The sequence below is a fragment of the Trachypithecus francoisi genome, unplaced genomic scaffold (genome assembly GCF_009764315.1).
Source record: "Trachypithecus francoisi isolate TF-2019V2 unplaced genomic scaffold, Tfra_2.0 Contig01579, whole genome shotgun sequence".
NCBI classification, from domain to species: domain Eukaryota; kingdom Metazoa; phylum Chordata; class Mammalia; order Primates; family Cercopithecidae; genus Trachypithecus; species Trachypithecus francoisi.
This window is the reverse complement of record NW_022681442.1, coordinates 12,276,559-12,300,070: the sequence shown is the minus strand read 5'-3', so window position 1 is coordinate 12,300,070 and position 23,512 is coordinate 12,276,559. Positions and strand designations below refer to the sequence as shown.

At 48.9% G+C, this 23,512-nt stretch overlaps 1 protein-coding gene across 4 annotated transcripts in view; it reads right to left on the bottom strand.

Annotated features, from left to right (window-relative positions):
• Nucleotides 1–23,328, bottom strand: part of SFXN4 (sideroflexin 4) — a 29,954-nt gene extending 6,626 nt beyond the window's left edge. The window contains exons 1-13 of one of the 4 annotated variants that reach the window (XM_033181454.1): nucleotides 22,695–23,324; nucleotides 21,305–21,370; nucleotides 19,441–19,515; nucleotides 18,160–18,186; nucleotides 18,002–18,056; nucleotides 16,878–16,903; nucleotides 15,148–15,201; nucleotides 15,008–15,064; nucleotides 14,805–14,870; nucleotides 13,490–13,565; nucleotides 11,864–11,979; nucleotides 3,304–3,389; nucleotides 1,803–1,920 (exon numbers count right to left, since the gene is read on the bottom strand). In XM_033181454.1, coding sequence (XP_033037345.1) covers nucleotides 1,803–1,920; nucleotides 3,304–3,389; nucleotides 11,864–11,979; nucleotides 13,490–13,565; nucleotides 14,805–14,870; nucleotides 15,008–15,064; nucleotides 15,148–15,201; nucleotides 16,878–16,903; nucleotides 18,002–18,056; nucleotides 18,160–18,186; nucleotides 19,441–19,515; nucleotides 21,305–21,370; nucleotides 22,695–22,805 — 933 coding nt within the window. In that variant the 5' untranslated portion in view covers nucleotides 22,806–23,324. Of the gene's footprint in view, nucleotides 1–1,802; nucleotides 1,921–3,303; nucleotides 3,390–11,863; nucleotides 11,980–13,489; nucleotides 13,566–14,804; nucleotides 14,871–15,007; nucleotides 15,065–15,147; nucleotides 15,202–16,877; nucleotides 16,904–18,001; nucleotides 18,057–18,159; nucleotides 18,187–19,440; nucleotides 19,516–21,304; nucleotides 21,371–22,694 lie in introns of all 4 variants that reach the window. The other 3 variants (XM_033181463.1, XM_033181470.1, XM_033181477.1) reach the window with 3 other exon arrangements.
• Between the last annotated feature and the right edge of the window lie 184 nt (nucleotides 23,329–23,512).

The window sequence follows — 23,512 nt, the reverse complement described above, 5'->3', positions numbered from 1 at the left end:
AATAGCCACTAAGCACACAAGAGTACCTAATTTAAAATTTAACTTAATTTACAATTCCGTTCCCTAGTCACACCAGCCTCTCCTGAAGTGCTCAGTAGCACATGTAGCTCTTGGCTACCATATTGGACAGCACCAATCTATTATAGAACATTTCCATCACTGCAGAAAGTTCTATTGGAGAGGGTGTAGTTAGAGAACATTTTGGAGTATTTAAAATTTCTTTAATTAAGTAGTTTTAAAACATTTCTTTTTATGCCCCAGAAAAAAATGCTTATGAAATATTGTTAAGAAAAACAGAACCCAAAACTGCACTAAGAGAATTGAGGGATAGAATTAAATATAAATATCATTACAGTTAACCCTTGAATAATACAGGTTTGAACGATGCAGGTCCACTTATACACTGATTTTCTTCCCCCTACGTCACCCGTGAGACAGCCAGACCAACCCCTCTTCCTCCTCCGCAGCCTACTCGACAAGAAGATGACGAGGATGAAGACCTTGATCCTCACTGAAACTGATGACTCACCTTCATGTAATAAACAGTAAATATATTTTTTCCTCCTTATGTTTTTTTTGTTTTTTTTTGAGACAGAGTCTCATTCTGTCGCCCAGGCTGGAGTAAAATGTCATGATCTTGGCTCATTGCAACCTCCACATCCCCAGGTTCAAGCGATTCTCCTGCCTCAGCCTCCTGAGTAGCTGGGATTACAGGCCCCACCACACCTGGCTAATGTATGTATTTTTAGTAGAGCTGGAGTTTTATTTACCATGTTGGCCAAGCTGCTCTTGAACTCCTGATCTCAAGTTATCTGCCCACCTCAGTGTCCCAAAGTGCTAAGATTACAGGCGTGAGCCACTGCACCTGGCCTGATTTTCTTTCTTTTTTTTTTTAGATGGAGTCTCTCTCTTGTCGCCCAGGCTGGAGTGCAGTGGTGTGATCTCGGCTCACTGCAAGCTCCGCCTCCTAGGTTCAAGCCATTCTCCTGCCTCAGCCTCCCAAGTAGCTGGGACTACAGGCGCCTGCCACCGCGCCCGGCTAATTCTTTTTGTATTTTTAGGTGAGACGGGGTTTCACGGTGTTAGCCAGGATGGTCTCAATCTCCTGACCTCGTGATCCACCTGCCTTGGCCTCCCAAAGTGCTGGGATTACAGGCGTGAGCCACCGCGCCCGGCCTGATTTTCTTAATAACATTCTATTTTCTCTAGTTTATTGTAGGAATACATTATATAACACATATAGAATATAAAATATGTGTTACTTGACTTTTTATGCTATTGGTAAGCTTCCGGTCAACAGTACGCTATTAATAGTTAAGTTTTCAGGGAGTCAAAGGTGATACTTGAATTTCTGACTACTAACCCCCAAGTTGTTCAAAAGTCAACTGTATTTTGTTTTATTATTTTATTTTTTTGAAATAGGGTCTCACTCTCACCCAGACTGGAGTACAGTGGTGCAATCACGGCTCACTGCAGCCTCAACCCTGGAACCAGGTGATCCTCCCACCTCAGCCTCCTGAGCAGCTGGGACAACAGGTGTACATCACCACATCCAGCTAATTTGTGTATTATTTTTTGTAAAGATAGGGTCTTACTATGTTGCCTAGGCAGGTCTTGAACTCCTGGGCTCAAGCAATCTTCCCACCTTGGCCTCCCAAAGTGCTGGGATTACAAGTGTGAGCCACTGCACCTGGTCTTGTTTTATATTTTTATAAACTTTGCAGATTTGTAAGAATAACTTACTTTACTCTTATAACCACAAAATAAAAACTTTGAGAGAAAAGTGGAATGGGGGCACTTACCCGTCCCATCTGTGGAAATATACTAAAAGAAACTGGCACCATCAGTCCCATTGTCAGGACAGTACAAGACAGTTTCAAGATCCACAATGACCCTGGGTTTTTCAGGAAAAACTGGGTCCTGTAAGAGACAAGGCATGGCTCACTAGTGATGTTAAACTATCAGGGCTTATTTTTTGAACAGCTGAATCAGGGCCTGTTTTTTTTTTTTTTTTTTTTGCTTTGTTTTGTTTTTTAATTTTTATTTTTAGTGCACCTGAACAGCTGGATGAGGGCCTGTTCTTTTTTCTTTTTATTGTACCTGAACAGCTAGATCAAGGCCTGTTTTCTTATTTTTTTTTGAGAGAGTCTTCCTCTGTCGCCCAGGCTGGAGTACAATGGTGTGATTTTGGTTCACTGCAACCTCTGCCTCCTGAGTTCAAACGATTCTCCTGCATCAGTCTCCTGCGTAGCTGGGATTATAGGCGCCCACCACCACGCCTGGCTAATTTTTGTATTTTCAGTAGAGGCAGGGTTTCACCATGTTGCCTAGGCTGGTCTCAAACTCCTGACCTCAGGTGATCTGCCCACCTCAGCCTCCCAAAGTGCTGGGATTACAGGCGTGAGCCACCGCGCCATCCCATCCCTCCTTCTTGGAAATGTGCTCTGTGTGTGGTCCTAGCAGGCGATTCCCAGCCTCGCCACACTGCAGCTCAGGCACACGACCCAACTCAGGCCTACAGAACCCTTCCCCAGGAGTCTGCCCTGAGGGGAAGACATTCGTGCCTCCCCTCGGGTTTGCTGTATTCCACCTCTGATCAGGAGGCTGTGAGGCTATGAGCTGGGAGTTACTAGCAAACGGGTCCCTCATCAAGATGAAGAAGCCAGTTTGGCAGGAGAGCAGGAACCAATACACACGAGGGTGACAGGGAGGCGCACCCAGCAAGGGAGCTTCTGTTCAAGCTGCCATGGTCTGCAATCCTTGCCCGTTCCGGCCCTAAAGCCCCACATCTCCCCTCGGGCCTGAGCTCTCGCAGGTTAGGCTTCTCATACTGGGGGCCACAGGAACCCTGATGGATGCCCAGGTCCTCCACCTCATAGACCATTTCTGCCTTCTTCAAAGGGATCAATCGGAATCCGGAGTCACTGAAGCTAATTTAAAACATGCTTGGAATGGGGGTGCAGAGGGGCGGGCTTGAGCAATAGTCATAGCACATCAGAGCCAGGGGAACGTGCACGTCATCCAAGCCCCTCATTCTAGAGGTGAGGAAATGGCCGTGAAAGGTCCTTGGACACGTCAAGGACGCGGGGTAACTGGAGGCAGAGCCTGGGCTGGATTCCCCATTCGGTGGAATCCACACACCTGGATTTCCATGTCTGCCACAATCAATCTGACTGTCTGAGCTGTGATGTGTGTTTATGGGAAGGTTACTCTTTCCACCCTCTACCACGGTCAGTATCTGACAGGTTTTTATAAGGATTTGACTTTCAGATCCCTACCTGGGGATATGACCATGACTCTTACCTTTTAAAAAAGTAGGTAAAGACTTCAGGAATCAGAGCAGAGGTCCCAAACAGCACTGTCCTGGATGCTGCTGTTTCTCTAACAGCCTAGCAAAAATGAAAAGAAAACAGCTTAGGCCAGGCACAGTGGCTCACATCTGTAATCCCTGCACTTTGGGAGGCTGAGGCAGGTGGGTCGCTGGTTTGAGACCAGCCAGGCCAACATGGTGAAACCCCCATCTCTACCAAAAAATACAAAAATTAGCCAGGTGTGGTGTTATGCGCCGGTAGTCCCAGCTACTCAGGAGACTAAGGCACGAGAATCACTTGAACCTGAGAAGCGGATGTTGCAGTGAGCCGAGATCACGCCAGTGCACTCCAGATTGGGCGACAGAGTGAAACTCTGTCTCAAAAAAGAAGCTTAGTACAGGAGCAAGACGATTTCTAGGGATCCCACAACTCCTGCCAGAGACAGGCAACAGCAACCCTCCCTTCTCACTTAGAAAAAGGATGCCCGTGGAAAGAGGCGGAGGGGATCCCTTCCACGTACCTTTCCACATACAGGTGTGTGGAGGTCGGCCGCACTTGGTGCCAGAAATAGCTAGGAGGGGATTTACCTCCTCGACTCCACAGTCGTCTCCATCCGTCTGCCAAACGACCCCAAATAAACTATCCACTAAGTACAAGCAAGGTGGCTTCCAGACAGACCCTCACTGAGAACCAAATCGTTCCTCGGTGGAAATGCTGGATTTGCCACGGAGGTTCACTCCGTATTTCCCGTCCAAGCCAAATCTCTGCCACTGGCCTGTCCTGACCTGGCTCGGCAGCAACTCCCATACCTGCCAGTGGGGGAGCCTCCAAATGCCCAGCTCTGAGGACACGGGCACAGCATGGGACCCACACGAGGTCGCCTGTCTGTACCCGTTTCATAGCGAATTAAAAGTGTTGTACTATAAAACTGTGTTATGTACAGGTTATAACATTTTTACAATCTTTTCTATAATGTACATTACTCCATACATTAAACATTTACACATACAATTTACTGTATGGGTGAATATGCACAAAACTACGTACCCTCAAGGGTACTTTAAGGGACTTGTAAGGGAAATTTTGACTATGAAACAGCTCACGTTAACTTTTTTACTACTTTTATTTATTTATTTATTTATTTTTAGAGACAGGGTCTCCCTCTGTCATCCAGGCTGGAGTACAGTGGCACGATCACGGCTTACTGCAGCATTGACCTCCCAGGCTCCAGCGATCCTCCTACCTTAGCCTCCCAAGTAGTCAGGATCACAGGCACACCCTACCACACCCAGCTAACTTTTTGAATTTTTTGTAGAGATGGGGTCTCACTATGTTGCTCAAGCTGGTCCTGACTTCCTGGCCTCAAGCAATCCTCCTGCCCCAGCCTCCTAAGTAGCTAGCATGTTAACTTTAGAACCCACCCGTGGGTAAGACACATATACCACAAACAGCACATGGTCTACCCAAGAGGAGCAGGCACACCTGCACCTATCCTTCCCGGAACTCTGTCCTTCCACTTCCAGCTTCCCATGATTGGCTTTGACCTACCTTCCCAGGCTCCTCCTACTGGCCAGCCCCTGCTCTCTGCTCACACCTCTGCCCTGCTGCGGGCGACAGTCAGGCTTGTGCGGTTCCACCTCCGCAGGGAATGCCTTTCCCCCGACAAGAGAGAGGAAGCCGAGGAGGGCTGTTTTAAAAATAAAGTCTCAGGGGCCAGGCATGGTGGCTCACGCTTGTAATCCCAGCACTTTGGGAGGCCAAGGTGGGCAGATCACCTGAAGTCAGGAGTTCAAGACCAGCCCGGCCAACATGGTGAAACCCTGTCTCTACTAAAAATACAAAAAGTAGCCGGGCGTGATGGTGGGCACCTGTAATCCCAGCTACTCGGGAGACTGAGGCAAGAGAATCACTTGAACCTGAGAGGTGGAGGTTCCAGTGAGTGGAGATCACACCATTGCACTCCAGCCTGGGCAATAGAGTGAGACTCAGTCTCTAAAATAAAAGAAAAAAAATAAAATAAAAGTCTCAGGGACATAAAGTAAAATTGCTTGACTTCTGGAAGGGAAAAATGGCTGTTGGTGTGCTGTGCGTCCGTGTCAGTGGGGCGAGGCCCGCCTCTCTCCCTTCGTCCCTTGTATGGGGAGGACACTCCAGGTGAGATGCCGTCATTAGGAGGCGCTGTGTGCAAAGGAGTGGCTTAGGGCCAGTAGGGGGAACAACAGCCACGAGTCACCTGAAATCGGACCAACAGTGCCCTGTCACCATCAGATATTGCTGGTTACGCAGTTTCCGAAATTTTAGCTAAAGGAAATAACCTTCTGCGGACAGGGAAGTGATAGAAGAATGCTTATTGCTTGTGCACAGTTGCAGACACTTTATTCTTCAGAGAAAAAAAGACTTTTTTTTTTTTTTTTTTTTGAGGCGGAGTCTCGCTCTGTCGCCCGGACTGGAGTGCAGTGGCCGGATCTCAGCTCACTGCAAGCTCCGCCTCCCGGGTTTACGCCATTCTCCTGCCTCAGCCTCCCGAGTAGCTGGGACTACAGGCGCCCGCCACCTCGCCGGCTAGTTTTTGTATTTTTAGTAGAGACGGGGTTTCACTGTGTTAGCCAGGATGGTCTCGATCTCCTGACCTCGTGATCCGCCCGTCTCGGCCTCCCAAAGTGCTGGGATTACAGGCTTGAGCCACCGCGCCCGGCCTTTTTTTTTTTTTTTGTAAAGCAGGCCAGTAAAGCTTTTCTTTGACCCCAATATGCCCCTCATGCCAAAACTGAAGTTTCTTCTGGTGAGATGGACTCCAAACAGCCAGTCAGGCCTGAGGCTATCTTCCCGCTGGGAGGCTGGGGCTCCTGGGGAGACGGGGCTCACTGGTCAGGGTGTGCCTCTCCAGAGCCTAGCACCAAGCCTGGCAGGCAGCAGGCGCTGGGAGTAACTTGCCGTTTCGATATTTGCTCTAAACTGGGTGCAGTGCCTCACACCTCCCAGCACTCTGGGAGGCCAAGGCAGGAGGATCACTTGAGACCAGGAGTTTGAGACCAGCCTGGGCAACATGGCAAGACCCCCCTCTCTACAAATATATATATATTTTTAATTAGCCATGTATGGTGGTGCACACCTGTAGTACTCAGGAGGCTGAGGCAGGAGGATTGCTTGAGCCCAAGAAGTTGAGGCTGCAGCGAGCCATGTTCATACCATTGCACTCCAGCTTGGGTGACAGAGGGAGACTCTGTCTCTATAAATAAATGAATAAATAAATAAACAAACTTAAAAAAATTTGCTCTCATTCTCCTCTTCAGCTTTACGAATACGTCACAGCAGTAGTAACATCTTAAGTTCACATGGAGTTGCAGAGAAATACAAACACACATGTACATAAAGATGTGCAAGTGAATGTCAGAGCAGCCTGATTCATGATAACCCAAGGCTGGACACAACCAGAACATCCACCGCCTGTGGAATAGAGAAGCAAAATGCAGCACATCCAGGAACGGAATACTACTCAGCAGTGAAAAGTAACAAATGACCAACATGTGGTACAAGATGGATGAATCTCAAACGTGAAAGAAGCGAGACACAAAATACTACTGTGTGATTCACTTATGTATAATTTCTGGAAAAGGCAAAAACTAAGAAGACACAAAAGCAAGTCAGTGGCCGGGCACGGGGGTTCATGCCTGTAATCCCAGCATTTTGGGAAGCCGAGGCCAGTGGATCACAAGGTCAGGAGATTGAGGCCATCCTGGCTAACACGGGGAAACTCCATCTCTACTAAAAATACAAAAAATTATCCGGGCGTGGTGGCAGGCGCCTATAGTCACAGCTACTCAGGAGGCTGAGTCAGGAGAATTGCTTGAACCTGGTAGGCGGAGGTTGCAGTGAGCCAAGATCACACCACTGCACTCCAGCCTGGGCGGCAGAGCGAGACTATGACTCAAAAAAATAAAATAAAAAGAGGCCGGGCGCGGTGGCTCAAGCCTGTAATCCCAGCACTTTGGGAGGCCGAGACGGGCAGATCACGAGGTCAGGAGATAGAGACCATCCTGGCTAACATGGTGAAACCCCATCTCTACTAAAAAAACACACACAAAAAAACTAGCCGGGCGAGGTGGCGGGCGCCTGTAGTCCCAGCTACTCGGGAGGCTGAGGCAGGAGAATGGCGTAAACCCGGGAGGCGGAGCTTGCAGTGAGCTGAGATCTGGCCACTGCACTCCAGCCCGGGGGACAGAGCCAGACTCTGTCTCACAAAAAAAAGAGAAAGAAAAAAAGAAAAAAAGAAGCAGATTAGTGCTTCCCTAGGGCTGGGGGTAGGAGTGGGCATTTGTGACATTTTTAGGATGATGAAAATGTTCTACTACTGGACTGTGGTGATGGTCACACAACTGTTTCATTTATTTATTAGTACTATTTTTTGAGACAGAGTCTTTCTCTGTTGCCCAGGCTGGAGTGCAGTGGTGCAATCTCAGCTCACTGCAACCTCTGCCTCCTGGGTTCAAGTGATTCTCCAGCCTTAGCCTCCTGAGTAGCTGGGATTACAGGCATGCACCACAATGCCCAGCTAATTTTTGTATTTTTAGTAGAGATGGGGTTTCACCATGTTGGCCAGGCTGGTCTCAAACTCCTGACCTCAGGTGATCTGCCTGTCTTGGCCTCCCAAAGTACTGGGATTACAGGCATAAGCCACCGCGTCCAGCCTATTTTTTATTTTTTGAGACAAAGGTCTCTTTCTGTCAACCAGGCTGGAATACAGTGGTACAATAATGGCTTGCTGCAGCCTCAACCTCCTAGGCTCAGTTGATCCTCTCACCTCAGCCTCTTAAGTAGCTGGGACTACAGATGCACCCCGCCATGCCTAGCTAATTAAAAAAATTTTTTTTGTAGAGACAGGGTTTCGCTATGTTGCCCAGGCTGGTCTCGAACTCATGGACTCAAGCGATCTGCCTCCCAAAGTGTTGGGATTACAGGCATGAGTGAGCCACCATGCCTGACTGCACAATTGTTTTAAATTCACTAAAATTCATCAAACTTTCCTCTTACAATGGGTAAACTTTACAGTATGTAAATTATACCTCAATAAAGGTATTTGAAAAAATATCTCGGCCGGGTGTGATGGCTCAAGCTTGTAATCCCAGCACTTTGGGAGGCCGAGATGGGCGGATCACGAGGTCAGGAGATCGAGACCATCCTGGCTAACACGGTGAAACCCTGTCTCTACTAAAAATACAAAAAACTAGCTGGGCGAGGTGGCGGGCGCCTGTAGTACCAGCTACTCGGGAGACTGAGGCAGAAGAATGGCGTGAACCCGGGAGGCGGAGCTTGCAGTGAGCTGAGATCACGCCACTGCACTCCAGTCTGGGCGACAGAGCGAGACTCCGTCTCAAAAAGAAAAAATATCTCTTTCGGGTGTTGTTTTTTTCCCCAGGGGAAAGCACAAATGCAGTCCTGGGTGGTTTGTTTTTGTTTGTTTGTTGTTTTTGAGATGGGGTCTTGCTCTGTTGCCCAGGCTGGAGTGCAATGGCATGATCTCAGCTCACTGCAACCTCCACCTCTCAGGTTCAAGCGATTCTCCTGCCTCAGCCTCCCGAGTAGCTGGGATTACAGGCACCCGCCACCACGCCTGGCTAATGTTTTCATTTTTAGTAGACACGGGGTTTCACCGTGTTGGCCAGGGTGGTCTCAAACTCCTGACTGACTGCCAGTGATCCAACTTACGGTTGGTTTATTAGGTTCAGAACCTTCAATTCAAACTTGTAACCTATTTTCTTTCTGGCAGCAATTTCTCTGTTACTTATAATTATTTTGTCTCTGTCACAATTCGTTTAGGTAAGGAGCTATGCTACTAGATGGTCTAGTGGAAATGCCATTAAGCATGTATCTGATGGTTTATAATTCAGCTTTGTCAGTCAGTGATAGGATTTAAAGTAATACGTTTAGTGAGCTGAATAATGACATATTTACCGATGGAATGAACAGCCATCTCTTCTGACCTCCTCTGCTACCAACATGCTGGCCAGTAGAGGGACGTACCCTGGCTGGCTAAGGGAGTCCCCTGGATCCCCCACTGCCAGAAGCCCGGTTAGTCTCTTCACTTTGTATCAGGGTTGTTCCACTCTGCTTGATATGTCATTTGCAAACAACTAAAGTCTTCAGCTAAAGTCATTTCACAGGGACCAAAAAAGATCTCACCTGCTAAAAACATTATTGTAGAAGTCTACACCCAAAATGAAAACACCATAGACTATACTAGGTTCTCACAGCTGAATGCACTCAGTAGTCACTGTGTTGAACTGAACGAAAGAATACTTTGGCCAGGCCCAGTGGCTCACCCTTGCAATCCCAGCACTTTGGGAGGCCAAGGTGGGCAGATCACTTGAGCCCAGGAGTTTGAGACACAACTGGGCAACATGGCGAAACCCCACGTCTACAAAAAGCATAAACATGAGCCACGCATGGTGGTGCATATTTAGAATCCCAGCTACTTGGAAGGCTGAGGTGAGAGAATCACCTGAGCCTGGGAGGTTGAGGCTGTAGAGAGCCGTGATCACACCATTGCATTTCAGCATGTGCAACAGGAGACCCTGTCTCAAAAAAAAAGAAGAAACTAATAGTAAAAAGCATTCAAAATTGAGGCCTTGAAAAGGAGTTTTGGATCAGAAAATTCAATTTTCTAAATCCATTCTTGACGAAAGTAGTCCTTAGCAATGAAGACAATAAGGACATCTGCTGAAGTGGGAGAAGCCGGGTTTCTCTTAACCCCAGAGAGGCGTGTCCACTGACCTCTGTAAGTGCAGAGCAGGCTGGGAGGGGAGTGGCCTCCAATCAGCACACACTGGGAGGGCAGATATTGAACCTGAAGGACAGGATCTCACTCTCAGAGGTGCCCAGCACTTGTCAGACGCCTGTCTATGGCAGTCAGCCTCATGGGTCACCATAGCAACAGTACCCAGTTATTTAATCCAGCACTCATCTAGTTGTTGCTGTAGGGGTATTCTGCAGACATGGAGCACATCTGCAATCAGCTGACTTTAAGAAAAGCAGGTGACCACCAGGCGTGATGGCTCACACCTGTAACCAGTACTTTGGGAGGCCAAGTCGGGCAGACCACCTGAGGTCAGGGGTTCGAGACCAGCCTGGCCAACATGGTGAAACCCCACCTCTACTAAAAATATAAAAATGGGCTGGGCGTGGTGGTATGCACGTAATCCCATGGTGGTAGCTGGTAATCCCAGCTACTCGGGAGACTGAGGGAGGAGAATCGCTTGAACCTGGGAAGCAGAGGTTGCAGTGAGCCGAGATCACGCCATTGCACTCTAGCCTGGGCGACGGAGCAAGACTCCGTCTCAAAAAAAAAAAAAAGGAAAGATGGTTACCTTCCACAATGTGGGTGGGCCCCTCATCCCATCAGTTGGAGGCCTTACAGGCAAAAACTGAGGTTTCTCAAAGAAGAAATTCTGCCTCAAGACTGTAGCAGCAGCTCCTGTCCAAGTTTCCAGCCTCCAGGCCTGCTCTGCAGATTCCCACAGTTGTGCAAGCCAATTCCTTAGAACAAATCTCTTAATAGACAAGCACTGCCCAGGTGTGGAGGTGCACACCTGTAATCCCAGCACTTTGTGAGGCCAAAGTGGGAGGATCACTTAAACTCAGGAGTGAATGGGAGGGACAATGGAGACAGAGGTGCATGCTTTTCTTTGAGAGATTTCAAAAAGGAATTGGGGGCCAGGCATGGTGGCTCACGCCTGTAATCCTAGCACTTTGGGAGGCTAAGGTGGGTGGATCACTTGAGGCCAGAAGTTCGAGACCAGCCTGGCCAACATGGTGAAACCCTGTCTCTACTAAAAATACAAAAATAAGCCAGGTGTGGTGGTGTGTGCCTGTGGTTCCAGCTACTTGAAAGGCTGAGGTGGGAGGATCGCTTGTGTTAGGGAAGCAGAGGTTGCAGGGAGCCAAGACTGCAGCACTGTACTCCAGGCTGGTGCGACAGAGCGAGACCCTGTCTCAGAAAGAAAGATTATAGCGGCCGGGCGCGGTGGCTCAAGCCTGTAATCCCAGCACTTTGGGAGGCCGAGACGGGCGGATCACGAGGTCAGGAGATCGAGACCATCCTGGCTAACACGGTGAAACCCCGTCTCTACTAAAAAAATACAAAAAATTAGCCGGGCGAGATGGCGGGCGCCTGTAGTCCCAGCTACTCGGGAGGCTGAGGCGAGAGAATGGCGTAAACCCGGGAGGCGGAGCTTGCAGTGAGCTGAGATCCGGCCACTGCACTCCAGCCTGGGCGACAGAGCGAGACTCCGTCTCAACAAAAAAAAAAAAAAAAAAAAAAAGAAAGAAAGATTATGTACATATATCCCATTGGTTCTGTTTCTCCAGAGAACCCAGACTCATGCCCCATCCTTTACACATCAGGGGGCAAAATGAAAAATTTATCTCTCAGCACGCTAAGGAAAGATGGGTAACGAAAGGTTGAAAGCAGACATGAATTTGTCACTGGCTTCCAAACAGAAAAGTCAAGTCTTTGCCCAAAAGGCAAGCAGCTCTAGCTCCATCATGTCTCTTACCTTTGTCCCAGCAATTGGGGAATGGCCCAGGACGTTGCCTTCCTTGTCCATGACGGCAATCCCTTTAATGGATTCAATATTTCGGGACATGTAGACATTCATCCCATTGGCTTGCACTGTAGATGTAAAGAAGTAAAGAACACCCAACACGGGGCTGAGTCTTGTTCCAGCAAAGGAACATCTCTTTGGGTGTCTGCCCACTGCAAGCCTCTTTCTCTGACAGCTGGCCTTTCTCGACCCTCAGGTGGACACCTGCCACAGGCTGGGCCAACCAGGTGCTCTCCTGGGGCTGTGGAAGTAGGCTCAGAGCTGCTGGCCACTCCGTCTTGGATCCTGACCACAGCCTGGGACCAGCTTCCAGCACCCCTGCTTCCTTACCGGATTCCAGGAGAAACCCTGGGATCCTGGAAACATATCCCTCATCTTTGCTTAAGTTGTAAGGTTTCCTTTGTTTTTTGAGACAGAGTTTCACTCTTGTTGCCCAGGCTGGAGTGCAATGGTGCGATCTCAGCTCACTGCAACCTCCGCCTCCTGGGTTCAAGCAATTCTTCTGCCTCAGCCTCCAGAGTAGCTGGGATTACAGGAACCCGCCACCAGGCCCGGCTAAGTTTTGTATTTTTAGTAGAGACGGGGTTTCATCATGTTGGTCAGGCTGGTCTCGAACTCCTGACCTCAAGTGATCCGCCCACAATGACCTCCCAAAGTGTTGGGATTACAGGTGTGAGCCACCATGCCCGGCCAAAGTTGTAAGGGTTCTATAACACCATTTCCTCAATTTCATCACTGACATCAGTCTGTCAACTCTTCAAACTGCTATGATTCCCGAACCCAAATTTGGAGCATGACATAGTAATCTTGCAGGCTGGCAGAGTCAAAATATTCAGCTAATATCTGTCACCCCACTGGGTTGGAATCCCTATACTAACCATTTGCTTGCTGTGTAACTCTAGGCAAGTTACTTAACCTCCCTGTGCCTCAGTCTCCTCATCTGTAAATAGGAATAATAATATTTCCTATCCATAAGTTGTTGTCGGGATTCAGTAAAATAATGTATGTAGAACGTTTATATAGATAATCTTTAAAATGTAGGGCCAGGCATGGTGGCTCATGCCTGTAACCCCAGCATTTTGGGAAGCTGAGGCAGGCGAATCACTTGAGGCTGGAAGTTCAAGACCAGTTTGGCCAACATGGTGAAAGCCTGTCTCTACTAAAAATACAAAAAAACAATTAGCTGGGCATGGTGGCGCATGCCGGTAATCCCAGCTACTCGGGAGACTGAGGCAGGAGAATTGTCTAAACCCAGGAGGCGGAGGTTGTAGTGAGCCGAGGTCACGCCACTACACTCCAGCCTGGGTGACAGAGCGAGACTCCATCTCAAGAAAATACTGTAATTTGCATTTCCAGTCTTGTGTTCATTCTTTGGCCATTAATGTGGGTATTTACAGAAAATGTCACCTCTCAGAGCAAAGACCTAATTTGGGCTTGGGGGCCTGCAGGGCCGCAAAGGCCACCTGTCCTCAGTCACAATGTGCCAAGGGAGCCAGGAGCCTCTGGAGATGAAGGAAGGCTCACAGACCACAAAGACAGCCCCCGCCCAGACTGCAGGCTCCAGCCCTTCCTGCTCACCCAGGAAGACCACAGGTAAGAGTCTAATCCAAGGGTTAGTCAGGCCATACTTCATCTGGATAAAGTGAGGCACTACCTAGAAAAGAAGAGAGAAAAATCATTATTTCATGGGACTGAAAAATCAGCAGAACCTACTCACTAGCAGAGAGGCCGCCCTGACCTAGTTCCTGTTACAGGTCAGACCGCTGCCAGTGCCCTTCATGTATTTTTCAAATTCCTGCAACATGGAGGTCCTCTCCCTGTTCATCTAAGGAGTCAACAGGGGCTTAGAGAGAGGTATGAAAGTTGTCGAGAGTTGGCCAGGTGCGGTGGCTCACGCCTGTAATCCCAGCACTTTGGGAGGCCGAGGCGGGCAGATCACAAGGTCAGGAGATCAAGACCCTCCTGGCTAACACGGTGAAACCCCGTCTCTACTAAAAATACAAAAAATTAGCCGGGCGTGGTGGCGGGCGCCTGTAGTCCTAGCTACTCGGGAGGCTGAGGCAGGAGAATGGAGTGAAGCTGGGGGGCGAAGCTTGCAGCGAGCCGAGATTGCGCCACTGCACTCCAGCCTGGGTGACAAGCAAGACTCCATCTCAAAAAAAAAAAAAAAAAAGAAAGTTGTCGAGAGTCACAGAGCCATTAAAGGTTTGAGCCATGATGAAGGCCCAGGCTTGTCTGATGCTAACATCTCCATCTTTCACCAGTACAGTGTCCTGACATCCAAAGCAATACACAAATTATATAACACAGTTTATATAACATATTTATAACACACAATTTATATAACAATTTTTAAAAAGATAACAGTACTGGCCAGGCGTGGTGGCTCACGCCTGTAATCTCAGCACTTTGGGAGGTCGAGGTGGGCAGGTCACCTGAGGTCAGGAGTTTGAGACCAACCTGGCCAACATGGTGAAATCCCTTCTCCACTAAAAAATACAAAAAGTTAGCTGGGTGTGGTGGCGCGTGCCTATAATCCCAGCTACTTGGAAGGCTAGGCAGGAGAATCACTTGAACCCAGGAAGCAGAGGTTTCAGTGAGTCGAGATCATGCCATTGCACTCCAGCCTGGGCAACAGAACGAGACTGTCTCAAAAAAAAGAAAAGAAAATAGAAAATAGAAAAAAATAAAAAGATACCAGTACCATGTATATGCCTAGAAACTTAGACTATTAACATGATTATTTTGGGATAATAGGATTACAGGCAACTTTTATTTCCCATTCATACTTTCCAAATTGTTTAAACTGGAACATAAATTTGTAACTAGAATAAATAAAGCTTCTTGGATTCTGAGGAATAAAGAAGATTTGACAGATTCTAAAAATACCTACTCCTAAGAAGGTTGAAGCAGCAAAGGCTCCCGCCATTAGTAATGATCTTTCTACTGGTTTACAAGTCTAAGGAGAAAAAAAAGTCCTTATTTAGCAAATATCACAGTTTTATCCCGCAAGGATAATTTTAAAACGAATACATACAACAAATTCCAAAAGAAGTAACACAAAACCCCACACCCTCTGTGTCTTATAAAACTCACATAACTTCTGTTTCCATTGATGCTGTTGAACGCTGTCATGTAGGTATAGAGGAAAACCTGCCGAGAGAGAGGCAAATGGATCGCAGTTTGGTTTCAAGCATCACAGAATTTAGTAATCGTGAAACAGGAAGAATGGCTACCTGAGGTAAAATCACGGACTTGATCCCTTTTGGTGGCATCATTGACAAAAATACCTTTTAAGAAGAAAGTGGAACAGAGTTACAAGTGTTTCTGTGGAGGGAGAACTTGCAGCAGCAAAGAACTTCCCAGGGAAGACAGAGAATTGAGCCCCCGGTAGCTGGGGCAGGAGAAGCTGGCGGTGGGTACAGGGGCTGCCGGTTGGTAGACAAGGTTGAGTGAGAGCACCTGCCAAGCACCAAACTAGTGGCTCTAAGGACATCCAGGAGCACACAGCAGGCCGTCTCGAGGGCCTTAGTCCAGCAGGATGGCTAAGATGTACACATTTGTTAGCTGGGCGTGGTGGCTCACTCTTGTAATCCCAGCACTTTGGGAGGCTGAGGTGGGAGGATCACTTGAGGCCAGGAGTTCTTGACCAGCCTGGCCAACACGGTGAAACCCTGTCTCTACAAAAAACACAGAAATTAGCCGAGTGTGGTGGTGCGCACCTGTAATCCCAGCTACTCAGGAGGCCAAGGCAGGAGAATCACTTAAATCTGGAAGGTGGAGGTTGCAATGAGCCAAGATCGTGCCACTGCACTCCAGCCTGGGAGACAGAGCAAGACTCCGTCTCAAAAAAAAAAAAAGAAAAAAAAGAAGAAGTTGTACATATTTGCTAGGGAAAGCAGACAGGAGCCAGCCTGTGGTGTGGACAAGTACCTCCTAGGCTGGGAGTGGTGGCTCAAGCCTATAATCCCAGCTCTCTGGTAGGCCAAACTAGGAGGATCCCTTGAGCCCAGGAGTTCAAGACCAGCGTGAGCAATGTAGCAAGACTCTGTTTCTGGTAAAAATTTAAAAATTAGCCCCATGGTGGCGAGTACCTGTAGTCCCACCTACTCAGAAGGCTGAAATAGGGGTATCGATTGAGCCTAGGAGTTTGAAGTTACAGTGAGCTATGATTGCGTCACTGCACTCCAGCCTAGGCAACAGAGCAAAACCATATTTTACAAAACAAAAAACGGTCCAGGCATGGTGGCTCATGCCTGTAATCCCAGCACTTTGGGAAGCCAAGGTGGGTGGATCACCTGAGGTCAGGAGTTCGAGACCAGCCAGGCCAACATGGCGAAACCCCGTCTCTACTAAAAATAAAAATACTAGCTGGGCGTGGTGGCGGGCGCCTGTAATCCCAGCCACTCAGGAGGCTGAGACAGGAGAATTGCTTCAACACGGGAGGCAGAGGCTGCAGCAAGCTGAGATTGTGCCACTGCACTCCAGCCTAGGTGACAGAGCGAGACTCTGTCTCAAAAAACAAACAAAAAAACACAACAAAAAGCACCTCCCGAGGACTAAGGTGGGAAAGCCCCACGGGGACAATACCAGGTCCCATGGGCACAATGCCAGGTCCCAGGTGAGGGGCTGTGTTAGAGGAGGACTTGGTGGCGAGGGGTTCGTGCAGGGAGCGCATCCTAACTCACTGGCCGCTTCTCCAGTGCTCTGCGCATACTTGGTGTTCAGCAAAGGGATGACCTTGCCAAGCTGTGGCCTTCCAGAGGCCCGGATGCCTGACTGGGAGGGTGTGGGGAGGGGGAAGGAGTGGAGACAAGGACATGGGTTATCAGTGGGGGTCCACAACCATCTATCAGGCAGTCATGGGACAGGGGTCTGGAGCTGGAGGGACACAGCCGAGGTTAGGAGGAGAGTGGCCATCTTCCCAAGCCCCTAGTCTCCTAACGGCGAATGTCTGCTTGCTCACCGTGGGCGCCATGAAAGGCAGGAACGCTGGCAGGAAGAGAAGAGAGGAGGTGTCAGTGACCACAGTTGCCCAGGCAGAGGGAGCCAGAAGGGGACCACCCACCTGAGCACCTCTTCCCCAGCTTCCAGAAGGCACAGACCTCAAAGGACTTTTTCCACTCATTCTTTTTTTTTCTAATAAAATGATGAGTCAAGGTCTCAGCACTTTGGTAGGCTGAGGATGGAGGATGGGTTGAGACCAGCCTCCATTTTGTAGAGGTAGTGAGAACCCCATCTCCACAAAACATTTAAAGAAGGTTATGGCAGGATGACCCTGTTGTCCCAGAGACTCAGGAGGCTGAGGAGACGAGGATCAGCTGAGCCTGGGAGTTGGAGGCTGCTTTGAGCTATTATGGTGCTACTGTACTCCAGTCTGGATAACAGAGTGAGACCCTGTCTCTAAAAATGATAATAATAATAATAATAATAAAGTATGTACATAAAATTACTATAACATGGCTGGGTACAGGGGCCCACGCCTGTAATTCCAGCACTTTGGGAGGCCAAGATGGGCGGATCACAAAGTCAGGAGTTTGAGACCAGCCTGACCAACGTAGTGAAACCCCGTCTCTACTAAAAATAAAAATACAAGCTGGGGATGGTGGCAGGTGCCTGTAATCCTAGCTACTCGGGAGGCTGAGGTTGCAGTGAGCTGAGACTGTGCCACTGCACTCCAGCCAGGGTGACAGAGCGAGACTCTGTTTCAAAACAAACAAAAAAAAGAAATCCTGCTGGGGGAAAAATAATTGAAGCAAAGCAGGCAGAGTTTTCTTTTTCTTTTTTTGAGATGGAGTTTCACTCTTGTTGCCCAGGCTGGAGTGCAATGGCTCAATCTCAGCTCACTGCAACCTCCGGCTCCCAGGTTCAAGCAATTCTCCTGCCTCAGCCTCCCGAGTAGCTGGGACTATAGGCATGTGCCACCACAATGCCCAGCTAATTTTTTACATTTTTAGTAGAGACGGGATTTCACCATGTTGGCCAGGCTGGTCTCGAACTCCTGACCCCAAGTGATCCAGCAGGCAGAGTTTTCTAAGTGTTAGAAACTACATCTTCCCAATCCACTTCTGAAAATTAGAGCCAACTCACCTGCAGGTCGAAAAAAGTTGGGGATCAGGTTGCTGCTGTCAGGATGCACTGTGGCCTTCAAGAGGAGAGATGCAAGGTTAGATGCAAGAGGAGAGATGCAAAGATGTCTGGTTTTGTTATTTTAGGACACTAAAAATTAGGAAGGGACTGAAACTTACAAGACTCCGCTTCCAAGCTTCTTGTATCTTAAAGGAGAAAAAAGAATAGCTTTGTTTCATTTTAAATATTTTTTAAGAGACAAGGTCTTGCTCTGTCACCCAGCCTGGAGTGCAGTGACACAATCCTCACTCACTGCAGAGCAGCCTCGAACTACTGGGTTCAAGCGATCCTCCCACCTCACCCTCCTGAGTAGCTGAAACTGCAGGCTCAGGCCACCATTCCCAGCTAGTTGTTTAATTTTCAGTAGAGATGGGATCTCACTATACTGCCCAGGCTGGTCTCGCACTCTTGGCATCAAGTCATCCTCCCAAACCATTGGAATTACAGGGGTAAGCCATCACACCCAGCCTTAAAAAAAAAAAAAAAAAAAGGCTTTTAAAGGTGGCTCAGCACAAAAGAATCTCTTTGCCAGTCTCATTTCTGGGACCACCTTTGCTCTAACTTTCAGAAAGTGAAGACCAGAGCTGTTTTCTACCACATTGACAGAACAAATCAAAATAAATGGATCATATGAATCAACAAATGAACTAATGGCAAGCAGAGATGAGCCACACAGAGAAACTGACCAGAACATTAAAAAGTCCTGTCTCTACCCTTGGAGAAGACCAACACCTAACTTATCCCTCAGATGAGTCCCTGAATCCGGCTTGCCTCTGGCTCAGAGCAGAGCAGGCTGTGTGTTGATGACACACCATGCCATAAGCCAAGTTACTTGCAACAGAGCCAAGCTGTCAGCCCAGGGTCCCCAACACATTCTTAGAAAAAGTAAGTTCAATATGTGAGCTCTCCATAGGCTGCCTTGAGGAACTGGTGTTTGTGAGCTCCAGAAAGCCCCACACACTGCGAGGCAGATAAGGAACCTCGACAGGCTCGTTTGAGCCTATCAGCAGCAACACTGCTGCCTGCAGTGCAGAATGAATTCTGACGTCAGAGCCCTGTCTGAATTCTGGAGTTTGCCATGGGCCTCCAGGAATCAGCCGCAGGGGATCCCCACAAAAGTCCACGGCATAGGAGGAATCTTGTTGTCTGGTTTATGGGACAGAATTCTAACTACATTTAAAAAACTAACCCAGTTTTGCAAAGCGGGTCCTCTGGGCAGTATATAACAATGACAGCGTTAATAGCCAATAGAACAGTGGCTCCCAAGGGAAGGAAAAAAGAAAGAAAAGAGATGGAGACAGAGATTAATGGCCAAATTCCACCTGACCATGCAGGCAGCATCATCTGAGGGCAGCTACACCCAGCCTTCAACCAGCCAGACCTGAGCACATGAAACATACCCTTTGGTCCCCTGAGGCAGGGTTGGAAGCATCTTCATTTGTGCACAATAGTTTCCTCGAGTTTTCTATACTTTCCTAAAATTAGACATCAAGAAATCAAGTAATGATCTCAAATTGTTCAGGTGTATCCCCAGATGTAGGAATCACCAGCTTACTCACTAGCATGCACTGGACTTCAACTGCGTGCCTGATTTCAAGCCACAAGGTGCTCTAGGCTCTCTAGCCATTAGGATAGCCCTGAGTGCCATTCAGATTTACGCCTCCCTCTTCCTAGATGCTCCAGCAGCTGCCCGCAATCGTGCTGTCACCTCCCCCACTCTCTGATGTCAACTGTCTCACTGAATGGTTACCACCATCCCCTGGCTATGCAGAAACCTGGAAGTCTTTCTCCCTCACCCACTTCCACGTCTAATCAGTTCAGTCTTACCTCTTTTTCTTTCTTTCTTTTCTTATGTTTTAAGAGACAGAGTCTCACTCTGTCTTTTTTTTTTTTTTTTTTTTTCCTTTTTGTGGAGAACGGGGTCTCGCTGTATTACCCAGGCAGGTCTCGAACTCCTGGGCTCAAGCTATCCTCCCGCCTCTGCCTCCCTGAGAGCTGGGATTACAGGCGTGAGCCACCGTGCCCGGCCCAGAGTCTCACTCTGTTGCCCAGGCTGGAGTGCAGTGGTGTGATCACAGCTCACTGCAGCCTCGAACTCCTGGGCTTAAGTGATCCTCTTGCCTCAGCCTCCCAATTAGTTGTGACTACAGGCACAACCCACTACACCTGGCTAACCTTACATTTTTATTTGTACAGATAGGGTCTCGCTGTATTGCCCAGGCTAGATTGCCCAGGCTAGTCTCAAATTCTCATTCTCGAGAGATCCTACCATCTCAGATTCCCAAAGTGCTGGGATTATAGACACGAGCCAGCCTCCATTTCTTAATTTGAGAAAAAATAATTAAATACAAAAATTACAAAGAATGGCTACACACTATAATCCCCTCACCCAGAATTAACAACTGTAAACATCTGGTTATATTTGCTTCTAATTTTATTACATTTTCTTTTCTTTTTTTTTTTTTCAAAGACGGAATTTCACTGTTGTCGCCCAGGATGTGACCAGTTTAGCCAGTCTGTCCTCCATCATGCGGAAGATTTGTTCCTCTCTGAATCACCGCACCCGGCCTGGGCCTGATATTACCTGTTCAACAGATGTGCGCTTTTCTTTTTCTTCTTTTTTTTTGGATGGGGTTTTGCTCTTGTCACCCAGGTTAGAGTGCAGTGGTGCAATCTCCGCTCACTGCAACCTCTGCCTCCTGGGTTCTCCTGCCTCAGCCTTCCAAATAGCTGGGATTACAGGCGCCTGCCACCACACCCAGCTAACGTTTGTATTTTTAGTAGAGATGGGGATTTCACCATGTTGGTCAGGTTGGTCTCGAACTCCTGACCTCAGGTGATCCACCTGCCTCGGCCTCCCAAAGTGCTGGGATTAAAGGCACGAGGCATGGCACATGGTCAGATGTATGCTTTTCTTTACCCCTTCCAATCTGACAAGCTCATTCAGAAGGAATAAACACAATAATATATGCAGATTGTTATTTCAACTGCTTTTAAAAGGGACATGTGGGCTGGGCCTGAGGTTGGGAGTTTGAGACCAGCCTGACCAACATGGAGAAACCCCATCTCTACTTGGGAGGCTGAGGCAGGAGAATCGCTTGAACTCGGGAGGCAGAGGTTCCTGTGAGCTGAGACGGTGCCATTGCACTCCACCCTGGGCAACAAGAGCAAAACTCCGTCTGGAAAAAAAAAAAAAAAGGGACGTGCAGTCTTTAAGTTTCAAAATAAAATGTGAAATTCATTAGCTCTGAAGACAATACTTACAACTGAAATGAACGCATTTGTAGGATCTAATAATTCTGTCCATTGAAGAAGTCGTTGAATAAAGGACTTATGAGGGAGAAAAGCAACAGAGAGGTTAATAGCAGCAGAAAAATAAAGACATAATAGTAACAGCAGGTTTTTTTTGTTTTTTTGTTTTTTGAGAACCTGCCAGGGTCTGTGATCTGCCTTTTACTGGCATCATCTCCTGGGATCCTTCCAACCTCTCCATTCTCCAGGTGAGGAAGCTGAGGCTTAGAGGGACTCATGAATGTACTCAAGGTAACACAGCCAGTAAATGATTCAGAAGTGTGTGCCCTTAACCTCTCAGTATCAATTGCCCTTGAGGGTTAAAATCCCAGACTTTGGGGTTCAAATGGTCCTATGTTCATATCTCACATATGACCTCGAAGCAACGGCCTAGAAGATCTCAGAATCTGTGGCCTCACTCTCTGCTTGCTATAAGGCTTCACTCCAGTGACAAAGGATGGACGCCCCATTAAGGGCTCAATGGTGCAGCTGGGGTCACCCTGGGGAAAGGTTTGCTCCAGCAAACCCCAAACTTTGTAGTGGTTCTGGCTTTAAGCCCTGGTTCTGCTGGAGCAACCGGAGCTCACTGTCCCTGCTCAATTTCCCCATCTAAAAAAACAGGGCTGGACCCCACTTTAGGAGAGGCCTAAAAGAGAACCCCCTAAAGCCCTGCTCTCCGATTCGCCACACGCGGCTGAACCCAGACGTGCTGCGGGTATAACAAACGCCGGATTTGGAAGACTGCACCAAAAAAGCGGTAAGATATCTCAGGAATGTTTTTTACTGATTACATGTTGAAATGTTAGTATTTTGCACCTGCTGGGCTAAATGTACTGTATTGTTAAAAATTTCACCTTTTCTTTTTATCTTGTTTAATGTGGCTACTAGAAAATGTTTAATTGCCTGTAAGTCTCACATTGTATTTCTATTGGACGGCGCTGCCCTAGACACCGCAGGGAGGTGAGTCCTGCTTATTTCCTGTCCACGGGTGGCTTCCCAAAGCCTCGGGGTCTCACTGAGAGTGGCTGGGCTTACCAAGGTGGGAGGGCCTGTTTCTCCCCAATCTGTTGCTCAGCCACAGCTCAGGGAGTAGGGAGCAGCCACCTGCGCCGACTGGGCCCCTCCGAGAGGGCGATCTGTACGGTGACGTTGTGGTCGTGGGCAGCTTGGGTTTCCCCTGCGTCCCCTCCCGCGCCCTAAGGGGTGAAGGCCGGTGGTGCGCGTACCGGCACAACTCCGGGACAAGGAAACGGAGACAGGGGGCGCCCACGTGGCCTGGCCAAGGTCACCCGGGCCAGCCCAACACCACGCGGCCCGGCCCGCCCCCTCCCCGCCCCCAGCCGCGCGGGGCCCGGGGCCGTACTTGGCGCACGGTGATCCAGAAGCGCACGTTGGGCTCAATGAAGGCGGGGACGGCGTCGCTGCTTCCTAGGAGCAGCCCGTGTTGCGTTTCCTCCTCATGTTCTAGGGACATCTTGCGCTGGCTAGAGTGGCCGCCACCGCCAGGCCGCGCGCGGAGGAGGAGCCGGGCGGCGAGCCCCGCCCCGGGCCGCGCGCACCCGCAGTTCCCGCCCCAGGCCCGCGCGCCCGACGTCCCGTGTCACCGCGCCTCGGGGCCCTTGCGCGCCCACTGTTCCGGCGAGCCCAGCTCTCCCACAGGCCATGTCCTCCCAACCCTGCTTGCCCTGCTCCGCACCTTTGGGGAGCTGGGCCGTCTCCAGGCCCCAAGGGGTCAATATCGGAACCCCATAACACAGCACCTAATGCGAAGATCCCCAAAGGTTGTGAGTGAGGCCCTCCCCAACCTCACCTACCGCGCCCTACCCGTGGTCATTACCCTCGAAAATCCCTCCGACTGCCCACGAATTCCAGGGTGCATGGTGTTGCGCAGTCAGGCCGGCGGCATCATGGGCTCAGCCCAGTGAAAATGTCAAATGCGGTGCCCTTATTCAAGATACTGAGAATTTCAAGAGAGTCACACCAGAGCATCAAACCCAGTATAGGGCCCTGGGCACAGTGCACTATCCCTCAGCCCGACAGGTTTTTTTTGTTTTTATTTTTTTCCCCTAGTGTTGGGGCAAATCCGTTCCGTTTGTTGACTACCAAATAGGGACCATTTGTAAAGAAAAACCCGCCTTCCCTCCCTCCTCCCGCCTGCCCTTCCCTAGAACAGGAGTGGGT